Source organism: Chiloscyllium punctatum, chromosome 11 (assembly GCF_047496795.1).
Source record: "Chiloscyllium punctatum isolate Juve2018m chromosome 11, sChiPun1.3, whole genome shotgun sequence".
Classification (NCBI taxonomy): Eukaryota; Metazoa; Chordata; class Chondrichthyes; order Orectolobiformes; family Hemiscylliidae; genus Chiloscyllium; species Chiloscyllium punctatum.
In genome coordinates, this window is record NC_092749.1 from 25,179,285 (window position 1) to 25,205,699 (window position 26,415).

Sequence of the window (26,415 nt, forward strand, 5' to 3'; positions counted from 1 at the left end):
TCTCATTGACTACGAGATCCCTGATTGGGGTGGTTAACCTGGGCCAATCAAGGAGCCCTAGCTGACAGATATAAACAGGGAATGCAGAGAGTCCTCATTCTAGGGACCGGCTCTGAGCTGGCTGGGTCAGAGACTATGTACTGTATACATGTAAATAAAGAGTGACTTGGTGGCAGGATACCAGCCTCTGTGCAGCGATTTCAGACTATGACTACATTCTGCAGGAGTTCTGCTGGACCCTAGAACAGCATTCACCATTCAACCAACACTATCTGGCCATTTCTCTCATTGCTGTTTGTGCACAGATTAAGTAACGTTTTACAACAGCGTCAACACTTCAAAAATGCTTATTTGGCTGGGAAGCATAACGAGATGTATGAAAATCTCGAACGGTGCCACAGAAATGCAATTTATTTCCAATTCATTTTCTCAAAGGCCTGACAAAAGCCTATCTGTTGGAAATGACAGCTTGGATCACAATCTTAAACGTGTGTAGAATCTTTCTTTCTTTCTGCTCCTTGTGTGACAAAGCTGAGGAGAATTCAAGTCAGTGGATCTTTCACCTAGAGAGCTGTGTGAGTGCTTTCACAAGAACTCACAATTTTGAAATGTTAAGGCTGCAAAGCCAGCTAAAGCAGCAGGACATTCATTCCAAAAAATGAATTATTTTGGATTTTGTACCCAGCTACCGTGTTCCTAAGATGGTGCCGTGAATGGCGACATTGTAAACTTTTCACTGTACCTCTGTGTCCCTCTACTTAAAGACACGTGACACTAAAACCTGTTTCTAATCCTAATTCCAAATATGGGCTTGTGTGGATTTTAACGAAATACAGGTTGTGATGTTGGATCAGTCTTCAAACAACTGGGACTAAAGATAATCTGATTATTTCACAACGTGTGCCAAAAAATGTTACACGACAAAATAACAAGGAAAACTCGTGTGACGCAATCACTGTAGTGATAGGAATCAGGTCAGCCAGGTGGACCTCACAGAATATGAGTTCCTTGATTGGGGCTGTTCATCTGTTTCAATCAGGGAGCCCTGGCTGACAGATAATAAAACAGGAGTGTCAGAGGCACTGTTCACTCTAGCAGCTGGCTCTGAGGGAGCTGGGTCAGTGTCTTGTACCATGCATGTGTAAATAAAGAATGATTTGGTGATGGGATACCGATCTTCATTGAGTTACTTCAATCACGTTTTCTGATAACACAGAGTTTGAATAGTTTAATGGCCTTGGTGGTCATATCATTCTGAGCAAAGTTACTGGAGGAACAACATTCAGTTTTGCTCAGTTAGTTTGTCCATCTTTATTATTTGTTTCGTGCACCTTGAAGAGAGATTTCTGGTACCTTGAAGAGACCAGGAGGTGATTGCAATTGTCATAGTCAATGATTCTCTGTCTCTCTGATAGTTCCTCAAAACAAAGAGGATGCTCGGCATAATGTGCACCACATTGCACATGTGGAATTGTTTAACATGGGTAGGCTGTTACACTGCAGTTACCACACACTGACCAGGAAGCCCTCCCATAGGTATCTTTGGAAATATCTGCAGATTGATAATGATTCTGTGTGGCCACATCATGGAATCGCTCTGACGGCCATCAAGTCCCAGAGTTTCCAGCTGCTACCCCTACTCCTCCAATGTTACGATATGCAATGAACTACAATGCATGTTTCAGCAATCATCAACCCATTCCGCATTGCACAGACAGATTGTGAGGGGTGGGGGCTGAGGGAGCGCAGGACAATAAAATAGATTTTAAAAACATTGCGAACATTTGGTAGGTCTATTATTCAGCTCTGTGACCACCAGTGCTAGAAATGTGACTGATTTTCAGGAAGTGAGAGAGTGGAGGTTGTGAATTAAAATGGAACATCCATATGATATGGTGAAGCCAGGGGAGATTAAGTCACAAAACAGTTCATGTTGCAAGGCCAAAGGGATTAGTACGGAGACAAGTGAAGGAATAAAAACTATATCCTGGGGGAGGTGTGTATGCAGGCAACTCAAGAGTTACCTTCTGAAAGTGAAGGCAACAACAGGAAATAGGAGACAAACAAAACCAGGACCAGCAAAGAAAATGGCACAGAATGGGGACAGATGTTACAGGCTAAAACTGAACTCAGAACTGAGACCAGAAAGCTGCAGAGTATACACCCAAAAGGGGAGGTGTTCCTCGAGCTAGTCAAAGAGTCATAGAGTCACAGAGGTATACAGCACGGAAACAGACCCTTCGGTCCAACTCATCCATGCCAATCAGATATCCCAACTCAATCTCATGCCACCTGCTAGCACCCGGCCCATATCCCTCCAATCTGTTCCTATTCATACACCCATCCAGATGCCTCTTAAATGTTGCAATTGTACCATCCTCCACCTTCCTCTGGCAGTTCATTCCATACACGTACCACCCTCTACGTGAAAAATTTGCCCCTTAGGTCTCTTTTATATCTTTCCCCTCTCACCCTAAACCTATGCCCTCTAGTTCTGGACTCCCCCACCTCAGGGAAAAAAACTTTGTCCATTTATCCTATCCATGCCCCCCATGATTTTATAAACTTCGATAAGGTCACCCCTCAGCCTCTGATGCTCCAGGGAAAACAGCCCAAGCCTGTTCAACCTCTCCCGAAAGCTCAAATCCTCCAACCCTGGCAACATCCTTGTAAATCGTTTCTGAACCCTTTCACGTTTCACAACATCTTTCCAATAGGAAGGAGACCAGAATTGCATGCAATATTCCAACAGTGGCCTAACCAATGTCCTGTACAGCCGCAACATGACCTCCCAACTCCTGTACTCAATACTCTGACCAATAAAGGAAAGCATACCAAACACCTTCTTCACTATCCTATCTACCTGCGACTCCACTTTCAAGGAGCTATGAACCTGCCCTCCAAGGTCTCTTCGTTCAGCAATACTCCCTAGGACCTTACCATTAAGTGTATAAGTCCTGCTAAGATTTGCTTTCCCAAAATGCAGCACCTCGCATTTATTGGAATTAAACTCCATCTGCCACTTCTCAGCCCATTGGCCCATCTGGTCAAGATCCTGTTGTAATCTGAGATAACCCTCTTCACTGTCCACTACACCTCCAATTTTGGTGTCATCTGCAAACTTACTCACTGTATCTCTTATGCTCGCATCCAAATCATTTATGTAAATGACAAAAAGTAGAGGACCACAATGATTGAACACTTTAAATATTACTTGAGTAATTACTCTCTCCTTCTCCATTGCCTTCCCACCCTGAAGGACAGAGGTAAAGCTCATCTTAATATGTATACATCAGAGGCAATTTCAGGAAGGTTCCTTTGGATGATTCTTCAGATGAAGGGGTTGCCTTTAAAGGAAACGTGGAGCAGGTTCAGCCTATTCCATTTGAGTTTAGAGGTGTCTTATTGAAACATAAATATCCTGAAGGAATCCTCATGGTGTTGTGGTAGAGTCCCTATTCTGAGCTAGAAGGCCCATCTGCCCCAGAAATGTTCTAACTGAAAAGGTTAACTACCCAAAAAAAGTCTAAGATTCTGCAAGGAGATATTGAGAGGCTGCTTCCTGGTGTTGGGGAATCAAGAACTTTCAACATGAGTGTTCAATTCAGAGGTGAGGTGGATTTCCTGATTTTAGCGGGAATGCCCTGTTTCAGACAGTTGAGGAGGAGAAGTCATCCAAGTTAAATTAATGCCAAGGAAGGTGGCATGAGTCAAGGGTTCTGGATTACAAACAGAAAACTGGAATTGGGGCCAAGATCAGATCAGCCATTCATGATCTTATTGATTGACAGTGCGGCCTCGAGGGGTCATATGGCGAGGAATTGCTTCTATTCCTTAAGTTTGTCTCTGACTAAAACAGTCTGCACCAAACAGCCTCATTCAAAATTTCTCATTACTAGTGATTGTGCCTTACCGTGGCTACTTCAGTCTCAGCTTGCTCACTAACCATAGAATCCCAACAGTGTAGATAGAGACCATTCAGCCCATCGAGTCTACACCAACCCTCCAAAGACCATCTCACCTACTCCCTTCACCCAATCTCTTAACCCCACATTCACCACAGCTAATACACGTAGACTACACATCTCACCCACCCAATTCCTGAACCCCACATTCATCATGGCCAATACACATAGATTACATATCCCACTCACTCCAGAACAATTTAGCATGGTCCATGCACCCTAGCCTGTACTCAATACTCTGACCAATTAAGAAAGTATACCAAATGCCTTCTTCACTATCCTATCTACCTGCAGCTCCACTTTCAAGAAGCTATGAACCTGCACTCAAGGTCTCTTTGTTCAGCAACACTCCTGAGGACCTTACCATTAAGTGTATAAGTCCTACTAAGAATTGCTTTCCCAAAATTCAGCACCTCACATTTATCTAAGTTAAATTCCACCTGCCACTTCTCAGCCCATTGGCCCATCTGATCAAGATCCCATTGTAATCTGAGGTAACCCTCTTCGCTGTCCACTACACCTCCAATTTTGGTGTCATCTGCAAACTTACTAACTGTACCTCTTATGCTCACATACAAATCATTTATATAAATGACGAAACGTAGTGGACCCAGCACTAGCTGGTGTTGAGTTCATTTGAACACTGCAGCTATCAGAGACAAAGAGGGCAGGGTAACAACAAAATGAAGAAATAAAATGACCCCCTCCCCAATTCAACTGGTTTACTTTGAACACATCTCTAGATTTGCCCCATTTTGAAGAAAGTTCAAAGTCCTCAAAGATTAGACCCGTTTTCCCGTACATAAATGCTGATGTATATTTCCTACTGGCATTTGCTTTTATTTCTGATTTCTAGCATCTGCAATTTGTATGTGCAATAAAATACATGGATTTATCAGCAGAGAGGAACAGCAGCTGACTCCATAACAAACATAAAAGGGATACATCCTTCTGTACAAACTAAATATCCAATAGCTTCTTAGAATGATTCCAGGGTTCTTACCTGGAAGACCAGACCAGCTCACAATCCCTTTCTGGGAGAGGACATAGCTTGGTTCTTATCAGGTTATTTAACTAGCTAAAGAGACAATAACGTTGCTCATTAAATACCATGCTATTTTAAACAGCAGAATAAAGTTGACATCATTTGGTCTTTAAATATAACATATTTTCCCCTTATTATTAAACAAATCCACATTTAGCTATCTGCCTCCTTGAATTTCATGTCAAAACAGACTTGACAAAATTTATGAGAAAAATAGAAATGACTGGAAAAGCTCAGCAGGTCCGGCAGCATCTGTGGAGAGCAATCAGATTTAGCGGTTCATGAACGAAAACGTTAACTCTGATTTCTCTCCAAAGATGCTGCCAGACCTGCTGAGCTTTTCCAGTCATTTCTATTTCTGCCTCTGATTTACAGGATCTGCAGTTTGTTCGATTTTTATTTGGCAAAGTTTACTAATGAATAAGTTATTAATTACTGATATTTAAATAGGATTAAGATTAAAGCACTGTGCTTAATATACTTGCTCACATCACCCAGTGAGAATCACAATGTTAACTCTTTCTAGCCACCAGTTTTTTTAAGGAAACCAGATTGAGCAAATTGCTAGAATATCAAAGGTAAATGGTTTCAATGGTTAGGGAAATGGTGCTGGTGTGCGACAGTTCACTCAAAGAGTCCAAGCATTTGTGGTAATACGCACTGTTACATACAGGTTCCAGTCTGGAGCTATGCAGCATGACAGGACAGACTCTGAACTTTCTTTCCATCATACTGCTGGATGAGGAATCTCTCCTGCTCTTAACATTTGCCATTGCCATATTGGAACATTTCACAGTTAATACTCAAAGAATTTGGCCATCAAATACTGGAGTAGGCCTTGGATGGGGCAGCTCAGTGGTTAGCACTACTGCCTCACAGCAGCAGGAACCCAGGTTTGATTCCACCAGGCGACTGTCTGTGTGGAGTTTGGACACTCTCCCTGTGTCTGCGTGGCTTTCCTCTGGATGCTCTGGTTTTCTACTCCAGTCCAAACATGTGCACGTTAGATGAACTAGCCATGCGAAATTGCCCACTGTGTCCAGGGATATGAAGGTTAGCCATTGGAAATGCAGAGTTACAGGGATTGAGGTGGTTCTGAGGGGGTGAGTGGGATGCTCTTCGGAGGGTCAGTGTGGACTCGATGGGCCGAACGGCCCACTTCCACACTGTCGAGATTTTATGAAGTGAGAGCTTCACTGACACTGCCTACTAAGCTCCAAGGCCTCCAACCAGAACATTTTCTCATTCATTTCCTGTGCACAGGAAACTCAGCTAGATCCTTGGGCAATAAGAGCTTTGATAAGAGGATGTAAAGCTGCTAAACCAAGGGTGTCACATCTCTGGAGGTCAGTGGGCAGTGTGGATAGTGGGTGGTGAAGGGACACACTGTTCAGTGGAGATGCCAGGCAAAGTTAGGTTCATCCAGAAAACTAGCTTGAAGGAAAACTGGCAAACACAGATGGCACCCATCGAAAAACTCATTTTCAAGGAATGATATGGTGGGACAGACATAGAGAGAAAGAGAGGAAACAGTAGTACCTGTGAATACAATGGCAGGGATGGGTATGATTAAAAGTGGCATTGGCTGCTTGTGCCCTCACAGACCTCTCGACTACATCTGATTAATGAGCAAACTGTAAACTAGATTGACGTGAGCTTTGGCACATTGTGGAAATAGTTGATCTGGTGTATTAGTTTTATTTTTTAAAAAACAGGAATTTTGATTTACTGCCATTTTTGTAACAGTACTTTCATCAATCCATTTCCCTTACAAAAAATAAATCAGAAGTTACCAGCGCATGCTTCACCAGTAGGGTTCAAACGATAGCCTCTGGCACATTCACATCTATAGGAGCCGTCGGTGTTGACACAAGATCCATCATGGCATTTGGTGCCATCTGCGCATTCGTCAACATCTGAAAAATATGCACATTTCAGTCTAATTAGATTACACAGAATACTCAAATCGCCAGCAAAAGGGAGATCTGTCTAAACTGCTACCCATGTGCACAGAGAGGGAGGGAGGAATAGAGGGAAGGAGAACGAGAGGGACAGAGGAAGATGAAAGAGAGGGACAGAGGAGAAAGGAGACAGAGATTGGGCTACCGAGGAGAGACAGTTTGGAGAACAGCATGGTGGTGAAAGAAGTGGAATGTGGAGGTGACTGAAGGGCAAGGACAGACTGACCTCATTTGTAAAGAATAATTTATAATAGTTCTCAGAAAACTAATAGAGTCATAGAGATGTACAGGATGGAAACAGACGCTTCGGTCCAACCCGTCCATACCGACCAGATATCCCAACCCAATCTAGTCCCACCTGCCAGCACCCGACCCATATCCCTCCAAACCCTTCCTATTCATATACCCATCCAGATGCCTTTTAAATATTGCAATTGTACCAGCCTCCACCACATCCTCTGGCAGCTCATTACATACATATATCACCCTCTGTGTGAAAACGTTGCCCCATAGGTTTCTTTTATATCTTTCCCCCTCACCCTAAACCTATGCCCTCTAGTTCTGGACTCCCCAACCCCAGGGAACAGACTTTGCCTATTTACCCTATCCATGCCCCTCATAATTTTGTAAACCTCTATAAGGTCACCCCTCAGCCTCTGATGCTCCAGGGAAAACAGCCGCAGCCTGATCCCAACCTCTTCCTAAAGCTCAAATCCTTCAACCCTGGCAACATCCTTGTAAATCGTTTCTGAACCCTTTCACGTTTCACAACACCTTTCCGATACAAAGGAGACCAGAATTGCACGTAATATTCCAACAGTGGCCTAACCAATGTCCTGTACAGCCGCAACATGATCTCCCAACTTCTGTACTCAATACTCTGACCGATAAAGAAACGTATACCAAACGCCTTCTTCACTATCCTATCTACCTGCGATTCCACTTTCAAGGAGCTATGAACCTGCACTCCAAGGTCTCTTCGTTCAGCAATACTCCCTAGGACCTTACCATTAAGTGTATAAGTCCTGCGAAGATTTGCTTTCCCAAAATGCAGCACCTCGCATTTATCTGAATTAAACGCCATCTGCCACTTCTCAGCCCATTGGCCCATCTGGTCAAGATCCTGTTGTAATCTGAGATAACCCTCTTCACTGTCCACTACACCTCCAATTTTGGTGTCATCTGCAAACTTACTAACTGTATCTCTTATGCTCGCATCCAAATCATTTTTGTAAATGACAAAAAGTAGAGGACCATAATGATTGAACACTTTAAATATTACTTGAGTAATTACTCTCTCCTTCTCCATTGCCTTCCCACCCTGAAGGACAGAGGTAAAGCTCATTCTTGATGTGTATACATCAGAGGCAATTTCAGGAAGGTTCCTTTGGATGATTCTTCAGATGAAGGGGTTGCCTTTAAAGGAAACGTGGAGCAGGTTCAGAAAGATGCTGCAAGGAGATATTGAGAGGCTGCTTCCTGGTGTAGGGGAATCAAGAACTTTCAAAATGAGTGTTCAATTCAGAGGTGAGGTGGACTTCCTGCTTTTAGCGGGAATGCCCTGTTCCAGACAGTTGAGGAGGAGAAGTCATGCAAGTTAAATTAATGCCAAGGAAGGTGGCATGAGTCAAGGGTTCTGGATTACAAACAGAAAACTGGAATTGGGGCCAAGATCAGATCAGCCATTCATGATCTTATTGATTGACAGTGCGGCCTCGAGGGGTCATATGGCGAGGAATTGCTTCTATTCCTTAAGTTTGTCTCTGACTAAAACAGTCTGCACCAAACAGCCTCATTCAAAATTTCTCATTACTAGTGATTGTGCCTTACCATGGCTACTTCAGTCTCAGCTTGCTCACTAACCATAGAATCCCAACAGTGTAGATAGAGACCATTCAGCCCATCGAGTCTACACCAACCCTCCAAAGACCATCTCACCTACTCCCTTCACCCAATCTCTTAACCCCACATTCACCACAGCTAATACACGTAGACTACACATCTCACCCACCCAATCCCTGAACCCCACATTCATCATGGCTAATACACATAGATTACATATCCCACTCACTCCAGGACAATTTAGCATGGTCCATCCACCCTAGCCTGCACATTGTCAAACTGTGGGAGGAAACCGGAGCACCAGGAGGAAACCAATGCAGACACGGGAAAGACGTGTAAATTCCACACAGACAATCAATTGAGGCTGGAATCGAACTGGGGTCCCTGGTGCAGTGAAGCAGCACTGTTAACCACTGAGCCACCATGCTACACCATTACCCCAAGTCACAAAGGTCAGGCACCCTTCAGTAACATCTCAACCTCTCTCTCACTTGCGAGCTATAAACACTTGGCAAAAATAGGATTACAGGTTTCAAATTGCTGCATGTGGATTATGATTAATAACTCTATTCAACTCAGGCATTGTAGGGTTTAGCAGGTTTTGATCTTTAGATAATGATCACGGGACTGATTTAGTGCCAAACACTCTTACAATGATGCTATTACTGTGCTACGCTCCAGTGAGATTGCACTCCCTTTTTTTCACTGAGGCCTCAGTACCAGGTACAAAGCCTTAAATCTTATACTCAGGACTAATTAAAAGCTTTGTTTTCTTTCTGAAGCAAGCAAACATAATTAACTATCACTCATTTTATTCCACCCAAGGCAGTTTTCAGTCAGATGAACGCACATGAGAAGAAAAGAGAGAACCTGTCTAACATAAGCCGAATAAAGCATGGGACGAGATATGCAGGTGTCCATTGCAAGTTTATGGAAATTGTAGCAGAGTCTGCTGGGGCCTTTTAATTCACCAAGCTGGAAAATTTCTTCTGCTACATCAAATTAGCACTTAAAGGAAAAAAGAAGCCAGGAATTGCCTGTAATAGAAAAAAATATAATTGGAAGCAAAATGCATTTGATTCTCGAGTGTACGAGTCAATGTTTACTAAGTACTGAGCTGAAAACTCCTTTTAAAGTCAAATAGTGTTCACAAACACCTGAGAGGGCAAATGTTTTACTCCCAAATATTCTCCCTCGTCTAGACAAGGCAACTCTCGGACCACTGAGAAGTTTCTGTTGGAGGATGTTTGTCACAAAAAAATTACCTTAAGAAACTGGGGGTGAAAGGTTAACATTCTGACAATTTGCACTGATGGTTTCCTAATCTTTGCAGCCCAGTTCCAATATTTCTCTCTCCATTGATACTGTCGATCTGATGAGCAGTTCCAGCATTTTCTGTTTGTATTGCAGATTTTAAACACCTCGAGCATTTTCCTGGTGTGTGGAAGGGTCTCACTCTCCATTAGTGAGGACACATTAGTAGTTAATAAGTGGAATAAATAACTATTTTACTGACTGAATTGAGGATGCTCCATTATATTTTTTAAACTGCCAATGCCCTGTTTAAAGAATTTGAATGTGGCCTGAATGAATATTAGTACGTACTATGAAATCCCAAGAGCTCTTTTCTAGCCTTCCTGCTTTTGCAGCGTTATTCATGTCCATACCAGAGGCTGCCTATGTTACTTAAGGCAGTTTCCAACAGGTATAACATGTCCAGCACAGTGAGGACTATGGTCCAAGAGTTCCGATTATAGGGGCTCAACATTAACTTTCAAACACTTTCTGGACACAGGACAAGGACTAGAGAACAGGGATACTGAGGAGATGAGAATTAAAGGAGCAAAGATATCTCGGAGAGCCTTAGGGCTTGAGGAGGTTAGAGAAATAGGGAGGTGCAAGGTCTTGTGGTGATTTGAAAGCAAGAACAATAATTATGAACTCAAGGCACTCCTTGACGAGCAGCCAATGTGGATCAGCGAGCCACAGAGGCAACAGCAAGATTTGGTATGAGTTAGGAGATAAGTAGCAGAGCTTTGGACATCCTCGTGTCTATGGAGGATGGAACATGGTTGGCCAGGAGAGTGCTGGAATGGTCAGGATGCGGCAGAAGCAAAAGGCATGGAGAGGAGCTCCAGCAGCAGATCAGCTGAGGCATCCAGAGACTTGGACAACATCACAGTCTTAGTGGCTGGATGGATATGTCATTGAAAGCTCGATCCTGGGGTCAAATGGGATTCTGGGATTGCAAACAGTCAGATCAGCCTTAGGAAACTGTTTGCTCCTGTGTTACCACAACAGAGGCATTCATCTGATTAAATTAAATGAGGTTAATGCATTCATTAATTTCATTGCATTCATTTCCAATACCGAGTAGTACATTTTTAGCCCAATTAAAAGACTTTTTTTGCAAATTTTGCCAATCTTTTGGCAAATTGGATGCATTTCCCCACACATGTGAGCATTCAATTCCAGGGTGAACTGCCCGGGATAACACAGGCAGGGGCCAGTTACAGGGTACACAAGGCAAAGGACAAGGGAAGACGTGGCACTTCCTGCCAGTATCAATTCTTTACCTTGGCACCTAACACCATTCACCAGCTGGAAGCCACCTGGACACGTGCATGTAAAGGAGCCAGCATTGTTGATGCACACACCTCCCTGGCAAGTATCCGAGTTTTGTTGGCATTCGTCAATGTCTGCAACAAATATGTTCAGAAAGCAGTTATGTTGATGCTGCCTCTAAATCTTACTAACAGAATCCACATTATTTATTGCTCCCTCACTAATGGAACACCAACACTTAGAGCAACAATTGCCTTTGTGTAGTTTCCAATGACATATCAGAGCCTCCAGCACTTGGTTTGGTTATGTTGTCTGCAACCTCTAGCCAAAGCCTTGAAGAAACAGCATTGGCCAAAAAAAAAATGACCTTCTCTCTAGTTCAACTGAGGAGCAATGAGCTGAACTTATTGTTCAAAACAACTGAAGGTATATAAAGGACGGTAGACTCCAGATAAAAATGGATGGGTTCTTTGTAGTGAGGTTGTAAACACAGCTTTCCTTAGCTAACTTGAGAGGCAGGCCTCATTCTTCATCACATTTTTTAGAAAGGACTGGAAAAGGCTGACCAACATTTTATTCCACTTGGCGCCCACTTATCATGGCTGTACCCAATAAACAGGGAACACGCTTTTCTTTCTGGTGACCCTGTCTAACACACACAAAAAAAGTCAAGGCAAAGAAAGGGAGGAGGTGGAAAAAGTACCACCTCACAAATGAAACTGTTTAGCTTACTTTTCTAGAAGCTGACAGAATTATGTACAGCATACAGTGGCTCAGTGGTTAGCACTGCGGCCTCACAGCACCAGTATCCGAAGTTCGATTCCAGCCTTGGGTGTCTGTCCGTGTGGAGTTTGCACATTCTCCCCGAGTCTGTGTGGGTTTCCTCTGGGTTCTCCAGTTTCCTCCCACAATCCAAAGATGTGCAGGTCAGGTGAATTGGCCATTCTAAATTGCCCGTAGTGTTAGGTGCATTAGTCAGAGGGAAATGGATCTGGGTGGGTTACTCTTCGGAGGGTCAGTGTGGACTGGTTGGGCTGAAGGGCCTGTTTCCACACTGTAGGGAATCTAATCTAATCTCTAATCATCGTAGACAAAGGCCATTTGACCAGCCAGGGCTGTTTCAGCTCGTTAAAAGAACAATCCCGCTTGGTCCCACATTCCTGATTTTGGCGCCTGAACCTGCAAGTTCCACTTTCTGTTTAAATTAGCCAATCAGATCAACTCCTGCTGATTTCATCAGGTGGAACATCCCAGATCCTCAGAACCACAGAAACCATTTCTCTTTAACTCTCCCCGAAACCTCCTGCCAAAGATTTCAAATCAACCCCTAATTGAACCATATCCTGGAGGAAATGTTTCATCACTGGCAGCTCTCTTGAAACCTCTCATTGTCTCACAAGTGTCAATGGAAGGTTGATCTTTCAGACTTAAGTGATGAAGATCCCAATGGATGGACTAATTAAGCACCAATCACTCAATTTGAACCCAATACATTTTAGAATTATAGAGTCTTAAACATTTGAAAACAGATCCTTTGGTCCAACTCATCCATACTGACCAAGTTTCACAAACTAAACTAGTCCTGCTGGCCTGTATTTGGCCCATATCCCTCCAAACCTTTCCTTTTCATGTACCTATTCAAATGTCTTTTAAATGCTGTACTTTACCTGCGTCTACCACTTCCTCAGGAAGTTCATTCCACATACGAACCACCCTCTGTTTGAAAATGTTGCTCCTCGGATCACTTTTAAATCATTCTCCTCTCATATTAAACCTATGCTCTCTAGTTCTGGACTCTCCCACCCTAGGGGAAAGACCTTTGCTATTCACCTTATCCATGCCCCTCATGATTTTATAAACCTCTATATGATCACCCCTCAACGTCCGATGCTCCAGGGGAAAAAATGTCCCAGCCTATCCAACTTCTCCCCATGACTCAAACACTCCAGTCCCACCAACATCCTTCTAAATCTTTTCTGTACCCTCTCCAATTTAATAATATCCTTCCTATTGTTGGGTGATGTCAAATCTACACAGTACACCAAAAGTGGCCTCAACAACATCCTTTGGAGTGGAGAGCATGCTCCGTACTGCAGAACGTGTACACATTCAGACAACTGGGAGAAACCAATGCCCTAAGCACCCCTCCATCTCTCCAAACATCTTTCTCCGTTAAATTTTCATGTTGCAAATATTCTACTCCATTTTAAATAGAGGCTGGAAATATTACACTGAGAAACAACAAAGGACGATTAACTTGCCTCACATTTTAAAAGGTGATGCTGAAGGGACTGTGTGATTTTTATGCAATATTCACCTCACTTTACAAAACAGCCAGCTACTGCTTTGGAATTCTAATTGACCCTGCTGAGCCAAGTCCTCATCCTATCTCAGTGAATGCTACCAAAGGGAATTTTCTACAAACACATACACTGGTGCATGGCCAGTGAAAATTAAACCCAACAAGAGGTCTGCTGAGGGTATTCTATGAAATGGCTGTCACCTTCACACTGGTCCCCTGTGGCAGTCAGACGGTAACCCAAGTTGCATTCGCAGAAGAAGGAGGCCTCTGTATTCGTGCATTGCCCATTGGTGCACAGAATCGCGTCTTGACACTCATTCACATCTGCACCAAAGAAGAAACAGATGAGTCATTCCTCTTTCCAACGTGTTGCAAACTTTGTTTCATCAAAAGTGAATGCCCTGATTAACCTCTTAACCAGAAAACCAAATCGGACAAATTTGCAAAGAGACGGGAAATCTGCCCCATCAAATTACCATCAAACCGCTAAAGACAAAGGCCATTCTCCTTCTGGAAGCCTCTGGTTCTCAATACCAATTATATATTAGGGAGTTATTACAGACACTGAGACATACTCAGGGGTACCCTGAAATGCACTGCCTCAACTTTTGAGTGCATAGATAATTGAAAGATTTTCTTCAGGCTAAGGAGAAACGAGGTGGAGGCTGGGCCTATTGGGTAGTGCCTTCAAAGAAAAACCACTGAATCAGGGGCTGAACTTTTTAAATGTATTCACTCATGGGATGTGGGTGTTGCTGGCTGTGCCAGTATTTATTACCCATCCCTAGTTGACCTTGAGAAGGTGGTGGCGAGTTGCCTTCTTGAACCACTGGCCCTGTGCCTTGTCAATGGTGGGCAGGCTTCAGGGAGTTAGCCTTTCTCTGTTGTATCATCCTTTGGGATATATATCCAATGAGCTGGAGGAACACACACAATGATATACATGTACAGGCACTCATACAAAAGTTTATGGAGAGAAATTAGACCTTGGGCCCATGTTGGCAGATGGTGGAATGGGTGGGGTAATATAAATGTTAACTGCAACTAAGCGAAGAATGCAGCTATGGTGAAGCTAGAACATGAGAATTGGGCAATGGAAGGAATCACAATGGGATGATGACAATATTGGAGTCAGTTGTTTGGCACAAATCAAGAAATCAGTCAAGTTTGATAGGGGTCTCCATTGAAATTGGCTGCTGGAAAATTGTGGAATTGGGTCAAATTCTGCCAGGACTAAACCCGCTTCAAACAACAGGGAGGGAAATTTCTCCTAAACTTCTTGAAAAGACAAACAAGAATATAACCAAACTAGTAAATTCTTCAAAGGAACTGCGTTCCCTTTGGCACCTTCCGCGAACTCAGTTTGTCACAAATTAGCCAAACACGGTGGCTCATTTTCCACACAGTAAGATGCAAACAGTAATTGAGGTAAATTGCAAGACAATGTTTTTGGTGATGTTCATTGAGTGATAAAAATTGATTGGAACACCGCTAGAGTACCGTTTGCTCTACTGGGAAACAATGCCATGGGATCTTTTACAAGCACCTGAGAGAGCAGAAAGGACCTATGTTTCAAACCTCACCTGAAGCTTTTCCTCCAATAAACACTCAAGGTTCAGCCTCAAATATCCCTAAATCTCTGCACTGGAGCTTGACTCCATGGTCTTCTGACCAAGAGGTAATATCACTAAACCAAAGCTGACACTGAAAGAGGATTATATTCTTAGGCTTTCGGTTCTCTACTGGCTTAAAGTCAGAGTTCAAGTGGCATGAGGATGTCTGAGTGGTAATTCCTGAAGATAGTGAGAACTGCAAATGTTTAGAGAATCAGAGTGGATAAAGAGTGGAGCTGGAAAAAGCACAGCAGGTCAAGCAGCATCAGAGAGGGGGAATCAACGTTTAATCCTGATGAAAGGTTCCAAGCTGACACAGCGACTCCCCCTCTCCTCTGATACAGCTTGACCTGCTGTGCTATTCCCAGCTCCACTCTTCATCCATTCTGCCAAATACTTCCTCCCTTGGAACTGGGATGGGGAGATAGACTGCAGAACATTCTAGAACTGTACTCCTGCACCTCTAAGCTCCAGTACAGCAGCGGGTTGTCCAACCTCCTTGTCGAGAGTTTGTCAGTTAAGTAGGGAGTTTGGGCGGCACAGTGGCACAGTGGTTAGCACTGCTGCCTCACAGCGCCAGAGACCTGGGTTCAATTCCCGACTCAGGCGACTGACTGTGTGGAGTTTGCACATTCTCTCTGTGTCTGCGTGGGTTTCCTCCGGGTGCTCTGGTTTCCTCCCACAGTCCAAAGATGTGCAGGTTAGGTGAAGTGGTCATGCTAAATTGCCCATAGTGTTAGGTAAAGGGGTAAATGTTGGGGAATGGATGGGTGGCGGGTCGGTGTGGACTTGTTGGGCCGAAGGGCCTGTTTCCACACTGTAAGTAATCTAATCTAAAAGAGGAAAATGCTTCCTTTTGCTAAAACGTTGACTCACAGGCCTCTGCACGCTTCAGGACCCCAGTCAGGGAAATACATGGGGGTCCCCAAGCCCATATTTGCTGGCGCGCAGGCATGGGAAACTACTTTCCTAAAGGTAACCTCTCACATGACCCAGCCCAGTGCCATATTAAGGATAGCCGACAGGCTCTCAATAATGCAGGCCCAATCACAGGGCAGGTAGCAGCCAAAAAGCCTTGTCTGCTCCATTGAGAGATGGGGGCGCTGCTGAGTCAGGGCAGAGGAACACCTCTCAGAGAAATTGCCCTCAAGGTTTAGGGAGGGCGGGAAGGGGGGAAAGGATAGTAAGTCTGCAGTGAAATCTCAGTGGGATTGAACTGGTCGAGCTTTCTGATGAGAGGGGAAACCCCCCCTGTACAGTTTTTGGGTCATGGTCATGGCCTGTGTAACTGTCTGCCCATCTTTAAGGATGGAGTGTCAGGTTCCAATATCCTCATCCCACCTCCCAGGTTGGCACAGGGAGTCTGCCTCTATTACAATGGTGCCTCCCCATGTGGCAACTGGATTGGAGGTGGCATTGCTTGGCAAGCACAAATTATTGCCTTGATTGGGCCTTTAATTACTTTAGTTAGTTGTCTGCATTGAGTAAGCAACTGATGCAAATCCTGGGCCGAGAAATGTAACTGGTGACAGGAACACATTGGGGAAGTCAAACTCCTGATTGGCAGCTGGTCTGAGAGGAGACCAGATCTTTACTCCATTTCAAGTTTATTTACAAAGAGAATCCTGACAGATGCTTAGCTCCAAAACCCATTACCCAACACCGGTGTCAATTTGCTTTCGCTTTTACACTTCTGATCAAGCGTTTAAATTAAATAACTAATCCAGAGCCAGTTAAAGAAGTGCTGTAACAAATAGAAAACTTCAAAGGACGTTTACAAAATTTAAGCAAAATACCATTCCTGAGGGTGACCATGAACCCCAGCACACTCCTTGTACCCACAGGTCACAGAAGACCTCTAGTGTATCAGAGGACCCTGTGTGCTACTCTTCAGGAACAGCCAATTGTGAAGGGTCATTTTCTAGGCACAAATTAAAACATCTAATGAATGCACCCCATAACCACACACTTAACCTTAATCTGTTTAGTTTTCAGGACAATCATCCTGAATGGCTACCTACCAGCTATCTTCTGGATTAGTGGTGCTGGAAGAGCACAGCAGTTCAGGCAGCATCCAAGTAGCTTCGAAATCGACGTTTCAGGCAAAAGCCCTTCATCAGGAATAAAAAAGCTATCCTGATTTGGAGATGCCAGTGTTGGGCTGGGGTGTACAAAATTAAAAATCACACAACACCAGGTTATAGTCCAACAGGTTTAATTGGAAGCACACTAGCTTTCGGAGCGCCGCTCCTATCACCTGATGAAGGAGCATCACTCCGAAAGCTAGTGTGCTTCCAATTAAACCTGTTGGACTATAACTGGTTTTGTGTGATTTTTAACTTTGTACCAGAGATCCCACTGCCAAGCTCATCCTTACTGTCAATCAAATGCTTCCATTTCATAAACAAAACCATTTAACTGCTTTACTTTGGTGATCTGATGCTAAACAATGTGGCCATCTGCGATGTTAATCCCTGTGGGAATGGTTACCTTTGCACAGTTTGCCATCAGGGGATGGTTCATAGCCTCGGTTACAGGTACAGATATAGGCCCCCTCAAGGTTCGAACATCTGCCATTTGCACAAGCTGATCTGTTGAGGCATTCGTTAACATCTAGGGGGACAAAAAGGAGCAGGGGTCAAAAATCAGACTTCCAAGGACAACACAGACAAATCTCGGCCAATTTCAAACAGGTAACACAAGACAATGAATGTTAGAATTGAACAAACAGCCCAGGGGAGGAGAGTGAATGATGAAAAGACAAAGAAACACCTGGAATGCTGTTTCGAAAATGATCTGCTGATACATTTATCATGGAACATCTGCAGCATCCATCTGCCGGTCCATTTAAGAAATGACTGTCTGAATGGGTCTCAAATTGCCTTTTTCCCAGCATGCAACCAAATGCCCTACTGTAACAGGAAACTGACAAGAGATACAGTTGATTCCTGATGAGCCCCTGGTCGGTTTGCCGGGAAGGAGTAAGCTTGGATCAAGCTTTCCACACCTGCCTTCCAATCACAATTTCTAATATTTGTACTTCAGGGCACAGAATCCAAATGTAAATATCAATTGTTTATCTCTGATGACAGAGAATGAAGAATTTGTTCAACCTAAAATTATATTTAACAAAGTATTGCAAGTCAAACTTAATGCACTTGAGTGGCTTTGTTCATATTAAATTCGAAATACACACCGTGGCCAGTACGTGTGCTAAAAAGGTGACATCCGCAGTGGAACAAATTCGATCTCCTGGAACATTGCACATAATAAGTTAGAGGAAATGATCTCTTCCTTAGCTACTTCTGTTTTCACATTTCTCTCTCGCCCATTGTCTCTCTGTGTCCACCTTTTTTTTTCTCTTTTTTTAACAGCCCACTTCATGGCTCTTTTTGCCTCAGCACCCTCTTCCCTATCCTTTCTCTTGTGTGACAGTCTGAGAATAAGGGGCAAGCCATTCCGGACTGAGTTGAGGAAAAATGTCTTCACTCAGAGAGTTGTGAACCTGAGGAGTCCTGTCCTACAGGAAGCTGTTGGGGTCAGTTTGTTAGATACATTCAAGAGGGAGCTGGACATGGCCCTTGAGGCTAATGGGATATTTAAGATTGCACGATCAGCCATGATGCAGGCTCGAAGGGCCGAATGGCCTACTCCTGCACCTATTTTCTATGTTTCTATGACTCCAGGCAGCTTCTCCGTAGCCACAGTAGTTGAGACAGAGATAGTGGGGAAAACATAGTGGGGTAATAGGGTGCCCTTGGGCCCCACTAAAATGTTGCATCTCTATCCAACAGAGGAATGTTGCAAACTGTTGTCTTAAACAGATCATTGATAACAAACAACTACACCAATTATTTTCAGATGTGAGAGGTGACCCAAGAGCTATTAGCAATCAGTCTGTACAATTTTCAGAGTAGGCTGCTAACCAGCAGAAACTATAAGCATCTAATCAATCAGCAACAAATTGTTTCAGGAACAACGAAAATGGCTTAACCAGGAAAAGGGGAAGGCAGCACACTGGGTACAATCCTGGAGCAAAAGGGAATTTTCACAAAAGCCCACACTCGACTGCTCATCAAAATGGACAGACGTTCGGTGATATCTTCACAGTAAAACGCAGAGAAAATAAAAAAAAGAATGTGGGGGGTGGGGGGAGACAAAATCTTTACGTTGAGCAGGTGGTGCCTGTTTGTACGACCACAACCAGTAAGTGCTTTCATCAAGCTTCAGGAAGCAGGGAGTTGCACGCCAAGGCCAAGGTAAATATTGGTTTTGGGCTGGTTCATATATTCAGCACAAGACCAGAAGAACTGAAGGCATTAATTCACAGAACAGGAACCACTACAATAAAACTGGCCGTGCGTTTATCAATGAAATTGAAAGTGTTCGTGGAACAACATGCAGGGTTTCACGAAAACTCACAGGAGAAGAAGTAGTGAAATTTACTGCTTGAATAAATTAATGGCATTGGACACACACTATCACATAGCAAAGTGGATGCTTTTAGGGGATTTTTGTTTGCGATATTCAGTGTTTCGCCTGTAATGATGCTTTCATTATTTCCCCAGATTCAAATCATTAACCAAAGAATCATGATGCTATATTTCCTCCCTACCCTGGTACATATTTATTTCTATCAGATTATAATGTCAATATTGTTAAATTTGGCAGCACAAGGTACTTGGGAGATAGAACAGCAAACACATAAACAGTAACAAAGTGACCACAGTACAGAGCAGGTGAAAGACTTCATTAAAAGAGAAAGGTATTGACCTTGTGTTAATCCAAGTGACATCCCCCCTTTGAGGAGAAAGTGAGGACTGCAGATGCTGGAGATCAGAGCTGAAAATGTATTGCTGGAAAAACGCAGCAGGTCAGGCAGCATCCAAGGAGCAGGAGAATCGACGTTTCGGGCATGAGCCCTTCTTCAGGAATGAGGAAAGTGTGTCCAGCAGGCTAAGATAAAAGGTAGGGAGGAGGGACTTGGGGGAGGGGCATTGGAAATGCAATAGGTGGAAGGAAGTCAAGGTGAGGGTGATAGGCCGGAGTGGGAGTGGGGGCGGAGAGGTCAGGAAGAAGATTGCAGGTTGGGAAGGTGGTGCTGAGTTCGAGGGATTTGACTGAAACAAGGTGGGGGGAGGGGAAATGAGGAAACTGGAGAAATCTGAGTTTATCCCTTGTGGTTGGAGGGTTCCTAGGCGGAAGATGAGGTGCTCTTCCTCCAACCGTCCTGTTGCTATGGTCTGGTGATGGAGGAGTCCAAGGACCTGCATGTCCTTGGTGGAGTGGGAGAGGGAGTTGAAGTGTTGAGCCACGGGGAGGTTGGGTTGGTTGGTCCGGGTGTCCCAGAGGTTTTCTCTGAAACGTTCCGCAAGTAGGCGGCCTGTCTCCCCAATATAGAGGAGGCCACTTCAACTCCCCCTCCCCATTTCCAACGCCCCTCCCCCAAGTCCCTCCTCCCTCCCTTTTATCTTAGTCTGCTGGACACACTTTCCTCATTCCTGAAGAAGAGCTCATACCCGAAACGTCGATTCTCCTGCTCCTTGGATGCTGCCTGACCTGCTGCGCTTTTCCAGCAACCCATTTTCAGCGACATCCCCCCCTTTGTCAACTTATATGGTGTAATGTGGAAGTATTGGAAAAGGTGCAGAGGAGATTTACCAGGATGTTGCCTGGACTGGAGGGAAGGTCTTGTAAGGAAAGGCTGAGAGACTTGGGTCTGTTCTCTTTGGAAAGAAGAACGCTAAGAGGGGATTTGATAGAGACATACAAGATGATCAGAGGATTAGATAGGGTAGAGAATGAAAGTCTTTTTCCGAGGATGATAACGTCAGCTTGTACGAGGGGGCATAGCTACAAATTGATGGGTGATAGGTTTGAGACAGGTTCTTTACTCAGGAAGTGGTAATGGCATGGAATGCCCTGCCTGCCAATGTAGTTAACTCAGCCACATTAGGGAGATTTAATCAATCCTTGGATAAGCACATGGATGATGATGGGATAGTGTAGGGGGATTGGTTTAGATTAGTTCACAGGTCAGCGCAACATCGAGGGCCAAAGGGCCTGTTCTGCACTGTAATGTTCTATGTTCTAGTAATAGTGGAGTGTGCTGAGTTTTGGCATACATGTGCTGGTACATTCCCCAAGTCTTCACCCATTCCATCTCTCAACTTTCTCCAACACTTTGATCAGGTTAATTCAGCAGCTCAATGTTTCATAATGTGCCAACAGGCCTTTTTTTTTGTATTTCATATCCACCAGAGATAACCAACCTGCTATTTGGTTGAAAGGACCCTCAAAGTCATGACTGTGATTATTTTCTGGAACCTACTTTTAAAAGGAGTGTTCTGGATTTTATCAGCAGAGTTAAGGTGCAGAATGATAAGAGATCTGATGGTGAATTACAAGTTGATTAGTTCCATTAAGCAAATCCATTATCACATTATCAATAAGTCCCTTACTCCCTTCTCTTCACACCTGACTTACTGCCTTGAAAAATACCAAGTTGTCTATATTTTATGTTAAGCAAGTCCCTTGCATTTTGTTTGGATGCATATTGCACTCACACTCAATGAGATGGTCAGTAAATGGTAAAGGAAACTGCTGTAGCAGCTGAATGCATGATTAGCCCCATAATATTTCATACCATAACATTTTAGCAACTAGATGACAACACACTGTAAACAGAATAATTTATAGTGAATATGTCACAGAAGAATAAAAAGCCAAAGGAACTGCTGATGCTGCAAATCGAAAACAAAAACAGAAATTGCTGGAAAAGCTCAGCAGGTCTGGCAGCATCTGTGAAGAGAAATCAAGAGTTAATATTTTGGATCGCTCGACCTGAAACGTTAACTCTGATTTCTCTCCACAATGCTGCCGCACTCACTGAGCTTTTCCAGCAATTTCTGTTTTTATGTCACAGCAAAATGTAAAATACTTTATTAAAGTGAAAACTTGTTTATGTCAGAGATCCTTTACTATTCTCTGCAGGAAACCATGCTCAAGGGGAACATGGACCGGAAGATTGGCACCACAGATTGGTAACTCTATCTTTCACTAACAATCACTTCAAGCTTGGTTCCTGTCCAGGAAAGCAGGATTGCTGAATTCATCCTGAGATTTTATCTTTAGTCTTCAGAAAAGATTTAGAAGGGTTTTGCTAGGATTGCAGGATTTGAGCTACAGGGAGAGGCTGAATAGGCTAGGGCTATTTTCCCTACAACGTTGGAGGCTGAGGGGTAACCTTATAGAAGTTTATAAAATCATGAGGGACATGGATAGGATAAATAGACAAGGTCTTTTCCCTGGGGTCGGGGAGTCCAGAACTAGAGGGCATTGGTTGAGGATGAGAGGGGAAAGATATAAAAGAGACCTAAGTGGCAACCTTTTCATGCAGAGAGTGGTGCGTGTATGGAATGACCTGCCAGAGGAAGTGGTGGAGGCTGGTACAATTGCAACATTGAAAAGGCATCTAGATGAATATATGAACAGGAAAGGTTTAGAGGGATATGGGCCAAGTGCTGGCAAATGGGACTAGATTAGATTGGGATATCTCATAGGCATGGAAGAGTTGGACCGAAGGGTCTGTTTCCATGCTGTACTTCTCTATGACTCACATCAAATGTTTGCATGAAAGAACAATTATTATTTGGAAACTTTCAAATGAGAATGCTTATTAGACAAACTCACTCTTGATGTACCAGAACCAGTGAGACTACAGAACATACCTACGCATTGGCCATTTCTGCCTGTGTATCCATCTGGGCAAGACACACACTCATAAGAGCCAGGATTGTTAATGCATCTTCCAGACGGACATTTGTTGGAATCCTGGCATTCATCAATGTCTGTGAATTTAAACAAATCACAGAGTAAATTCAGCTGACATTTGAAAAAGCTTCAAGTTCAATTTCAGTGTTCTGAAATAACAGAAAAGGGTGACATTTTAAAGGGACTCCATCCTAGTTCCATAATTGTTAGGTTGTAGCTCAATTGCTGACAAAACTGCTGAGCTCCTAAAAGATTTGGTTATGACATTACAAGCCCACGAGGAGCAGATTTCTGATGGATATTTAAAGACACAACCCGGGCCAGTGTGCCTTTAAGGTTCATTTGGTGTTTAGGGCTGATGTTAGACAGACGATAATGTCCCAGACACTTTGCTGGAGCAGTTCCACACAGTGCCATCAGAATTAGTTCTGTTCCCCAGCTTCTCAGTGGACCCTGTTGCATTGATCAGTGGCTGAGACTCAAGAGAGCAGTGAGTGGTCAGTCACTGCAGAGACGCCATTTTTCTTAAAGCCGGGATCATGGCAAATTGGCCAAGCGCTTGGGCCCAACTGCAGCAAGACTCAAGGTTCAGAAGCTAGCATGACTAAAGAGACTCTGACAGAGAGAGTGAGAGAGAGAGAGAGAGACAGCCAAACAATCATTAGCAACAAACGAGCTGAGAGCTGCTTTCGTAAACTTTGTGAAGCAAAAGTGATTAGAATTGCCTACTTAGTGATAATAGTAGCGAAGAAATTAGTTAGGGTGGAGGTTGGGAGGGAGGACATAAAAGGCCATGGCAGCATTTCTTCCACCCCACAACCCTTACCACACCCCATTCTCATGCCTTTGATTTCACACTTGGCAATAGTTTTTTTGGGTGTGCATCCCTTTTGTTTATTTGTCTACATAAGATTTTCAGATTAATTTTCAGTTCCTCCCTGTAATTCTCCTGGCTCCAGTGTAGCGACTATGACACAAGAATGGGTGGCTCAGAGACAAGACTAAATTGGACACATACTGCTGCTGTGATTTTTTGAAGAAATTATCCTCCCCTGCCTTCCATACTCCCCCATGTCTTTAACCATCACCTAATTCTGTTGCCAAAATAATGTGACAGAAAGGTTTGTGTGAAAATATCCCATCTTATTGCCAGAACCTGCAACTTTATACTTAAAGATATTCAGTACAACAGGATCTGTAAAAGGAACTGGAGACAGACCCACCTTCACACTGTCCTCTGTTCATTTTGTATCCAGCATCACAGAACTGGCATCTGTAGGAGCCTACAACATTAATGCAATGACCTTCCCCACAGATATTGGGGCTCAGGCACTCGTCAATATCTTGAAAGGAGATAGAAAAGTATTTGCATTTAGTTGCAAAATAAAATTTGCATCCAGCACAATTCATCTAGCAACATATATTTGACAGTGCATGAATAATGTACATCCGGCATTACATCAGTGGTTTATTTATTCTGTGCAATAAAATGTTTAGGTTAAACGATCTCTTACTGCCTTGATGGACTCTGCTATCAGATTAGTGCAGCATATTTTATCAAATACATACATAAAGAGTTTAACTTCTCCTGATCACGGTTGTTAAAGAAATGACATATGCAGGTTAAATTCCTCATGTTCTTTCAAATTTGGCAACACTCCTTCTAAACAAGACAGTTTAACAATTGGGTAAAATTACTGAGGATGAAGAGTTAAAGACAAGATATGCACTGGCATGCGAAAAACTGTGAGGACTAAGAAACCTCTTACTGAATTCCACTAGCACCAAAGGAAAATCCATCCACTCATACTCGAGTGAGTTTATCTTTGTCAGCTGGTGGCTGATTTTGATAACATTGAGGGAGCATTGACAGTGAGATTATCCCCTGAGTGGTGATTCCCAAAACACAATAACGGAATTTTCCTGAGGTTTCACCTGTTCCTTATCACACATGGGAAGGTCAAGCAAACCATGTCCTGACAAGGTGATGTATGTCATGCTTCCGTTGGTGAGTGTGAAATTTCCTAATGAAATTCTCTTCACATACTGTTCCCCATGTTCTCCCGTTAAACCGGAACAGGAAAATTGATCAAGTAAACGTATGGGCGACATTTGAAGTTTGGTAGTGGTTCAAATTCCCTTGCTGTGCAATTTTTAAAATCGTAGAGTCCCTGAAGTGTGGAAAGAGACCACTTGGCCCATCGAGTCCACACTGACTCTCCGAAAAGCATCCCACCCAGATCCAGACGCTGACTCTATCTCCATAACACTGCATTTTCCATGGCTCACCCACCTAGCCTGCACATCCCTGGATACTATGGGGCAATTTAGCATGGTCCCACCTAATCTTTGGACCATGAGAGGAAATCAGAGCACCTGGAGGAAACCCAGGCAGACACAGGGAGAATGTGCAAATCCCATACCAACAGTCACCCAAGGGTGGAATCAAACCCAGATCCCTGGCACTGTGAGGCTGAGGCACTGTATCACCCTTGCAATCCTACCAACATGTCAAGCATTACCAGCACATTCTGTTCCTCCGTCTGATGTGAACCCTCGATGACAGAGGCAGCGGAAGCTTCCCACTGTGTTCTTACAGTATCCATTGGAACACGGGCGCGGAATCTGTGCACATTCATCCACATCTGGAACAGACAGACTGCAGTCAGAAGGAGTAAGGTACATTCATCCTGGTTTGGCTTTGGGTTTCAGAATGGGAGGAATGCACCAAGAGCATGGACAAAGTGAGGTCTGGTCCAAGATAGCAGAGAAGACCATGGATCCAAACAACATCCTTCAGTGAGAGAGTCAGGCTGAATAGTTCCTGATCTGCAAAGCCATGCCTGATCCTTGGATTATCTGCCCCTTCGTTTGTACCTGTCTGTCTCCTTGCCCCTCTGTCCTTAAAATTGGTAAAGATCAATAATGGATTATGATTGCGACTTGAGCTTTCTCAAGACTTTGAAATGTCTGTTACCCAACTTGAAATTAGCCCATCAATGGTTACCGCGTCTTCAAAGTTCACGTACATGTGGCCTCTGACACCTGCTGTATCTGACTGGATCAGCACTTTGAAGCTGTCCTGATGGGGCAGTAGCAGAAAATAGGATGCGGCCAATATAAATCTGATGGAGTCACTCAGGGCCAATATGCTGTATGACACTGAAAGGGAAAACTATGTGTTATATTGTCTTACCAATGCAAGCAGTTTTCACTGTGTTGAGCTGGTAGCCAGGATCACAGTTACACGTGTATCCCTCTGGTAGATTGATACATTGGCCAGGTCCACAGATCCGAGGATCAACCGAGCACTCATCGATTTCTGAAAGCCAAACATTCCACGTTTCAG

The 26,415-nt window shown here is 43.7% G+C and overlaps 1 protein-coding gene across 5 annotated transcripts in view; it reads right to left on the bottom strand.

The window, feature by feature from the left end:
- Nucleotides 1-26,415, bottom strand: part of ltbp1 (latent transforming growth factor beta binding protein 1) — a 349,362-nt gene that overhangs the window by 93,182 nt on the left and 229,765 nt on the right. For 4 of the 5 annotated variants that reach the window (XM_072580504.1, XM_072580508.1, XM_072580505.1 and 1 more), the window contains 8 exons: nt 26,263-26,388; nt 25,589-25,711; nt 24,290-24,409; nt 23,024-23,143; nt 17,784-17,906; nt 13,882-14,004; nt 11,390-11,512; nt 6,804-6,926 (listed from right to left, as the gene is read on the bottom strand). In XM_072580504.1, the coding sequence (XP_072436605.1) occupies nt 6,804-6,926; nt 11,390-11,512; nt 13,882-14,004; nt 17,784-17,906; nt 23,024-23,143; nt 24,290-24,409; nt 25,589-25,711; nt 26,263-26,388 (981 nt within the window). The remainder of the gene's footprint in view (nt 1-6,803; nt 6,927-11,389; nt 11,513-13,881; nt 14,005-17,783; nt 17,907-23,023; nt 23,144-24,289; nt 24,410-25,588; nt 25,712-26,262; nt 26,389-26,415) is intronic. The other variant, XM_072580506.1, reaches the window with a different exon arrangement.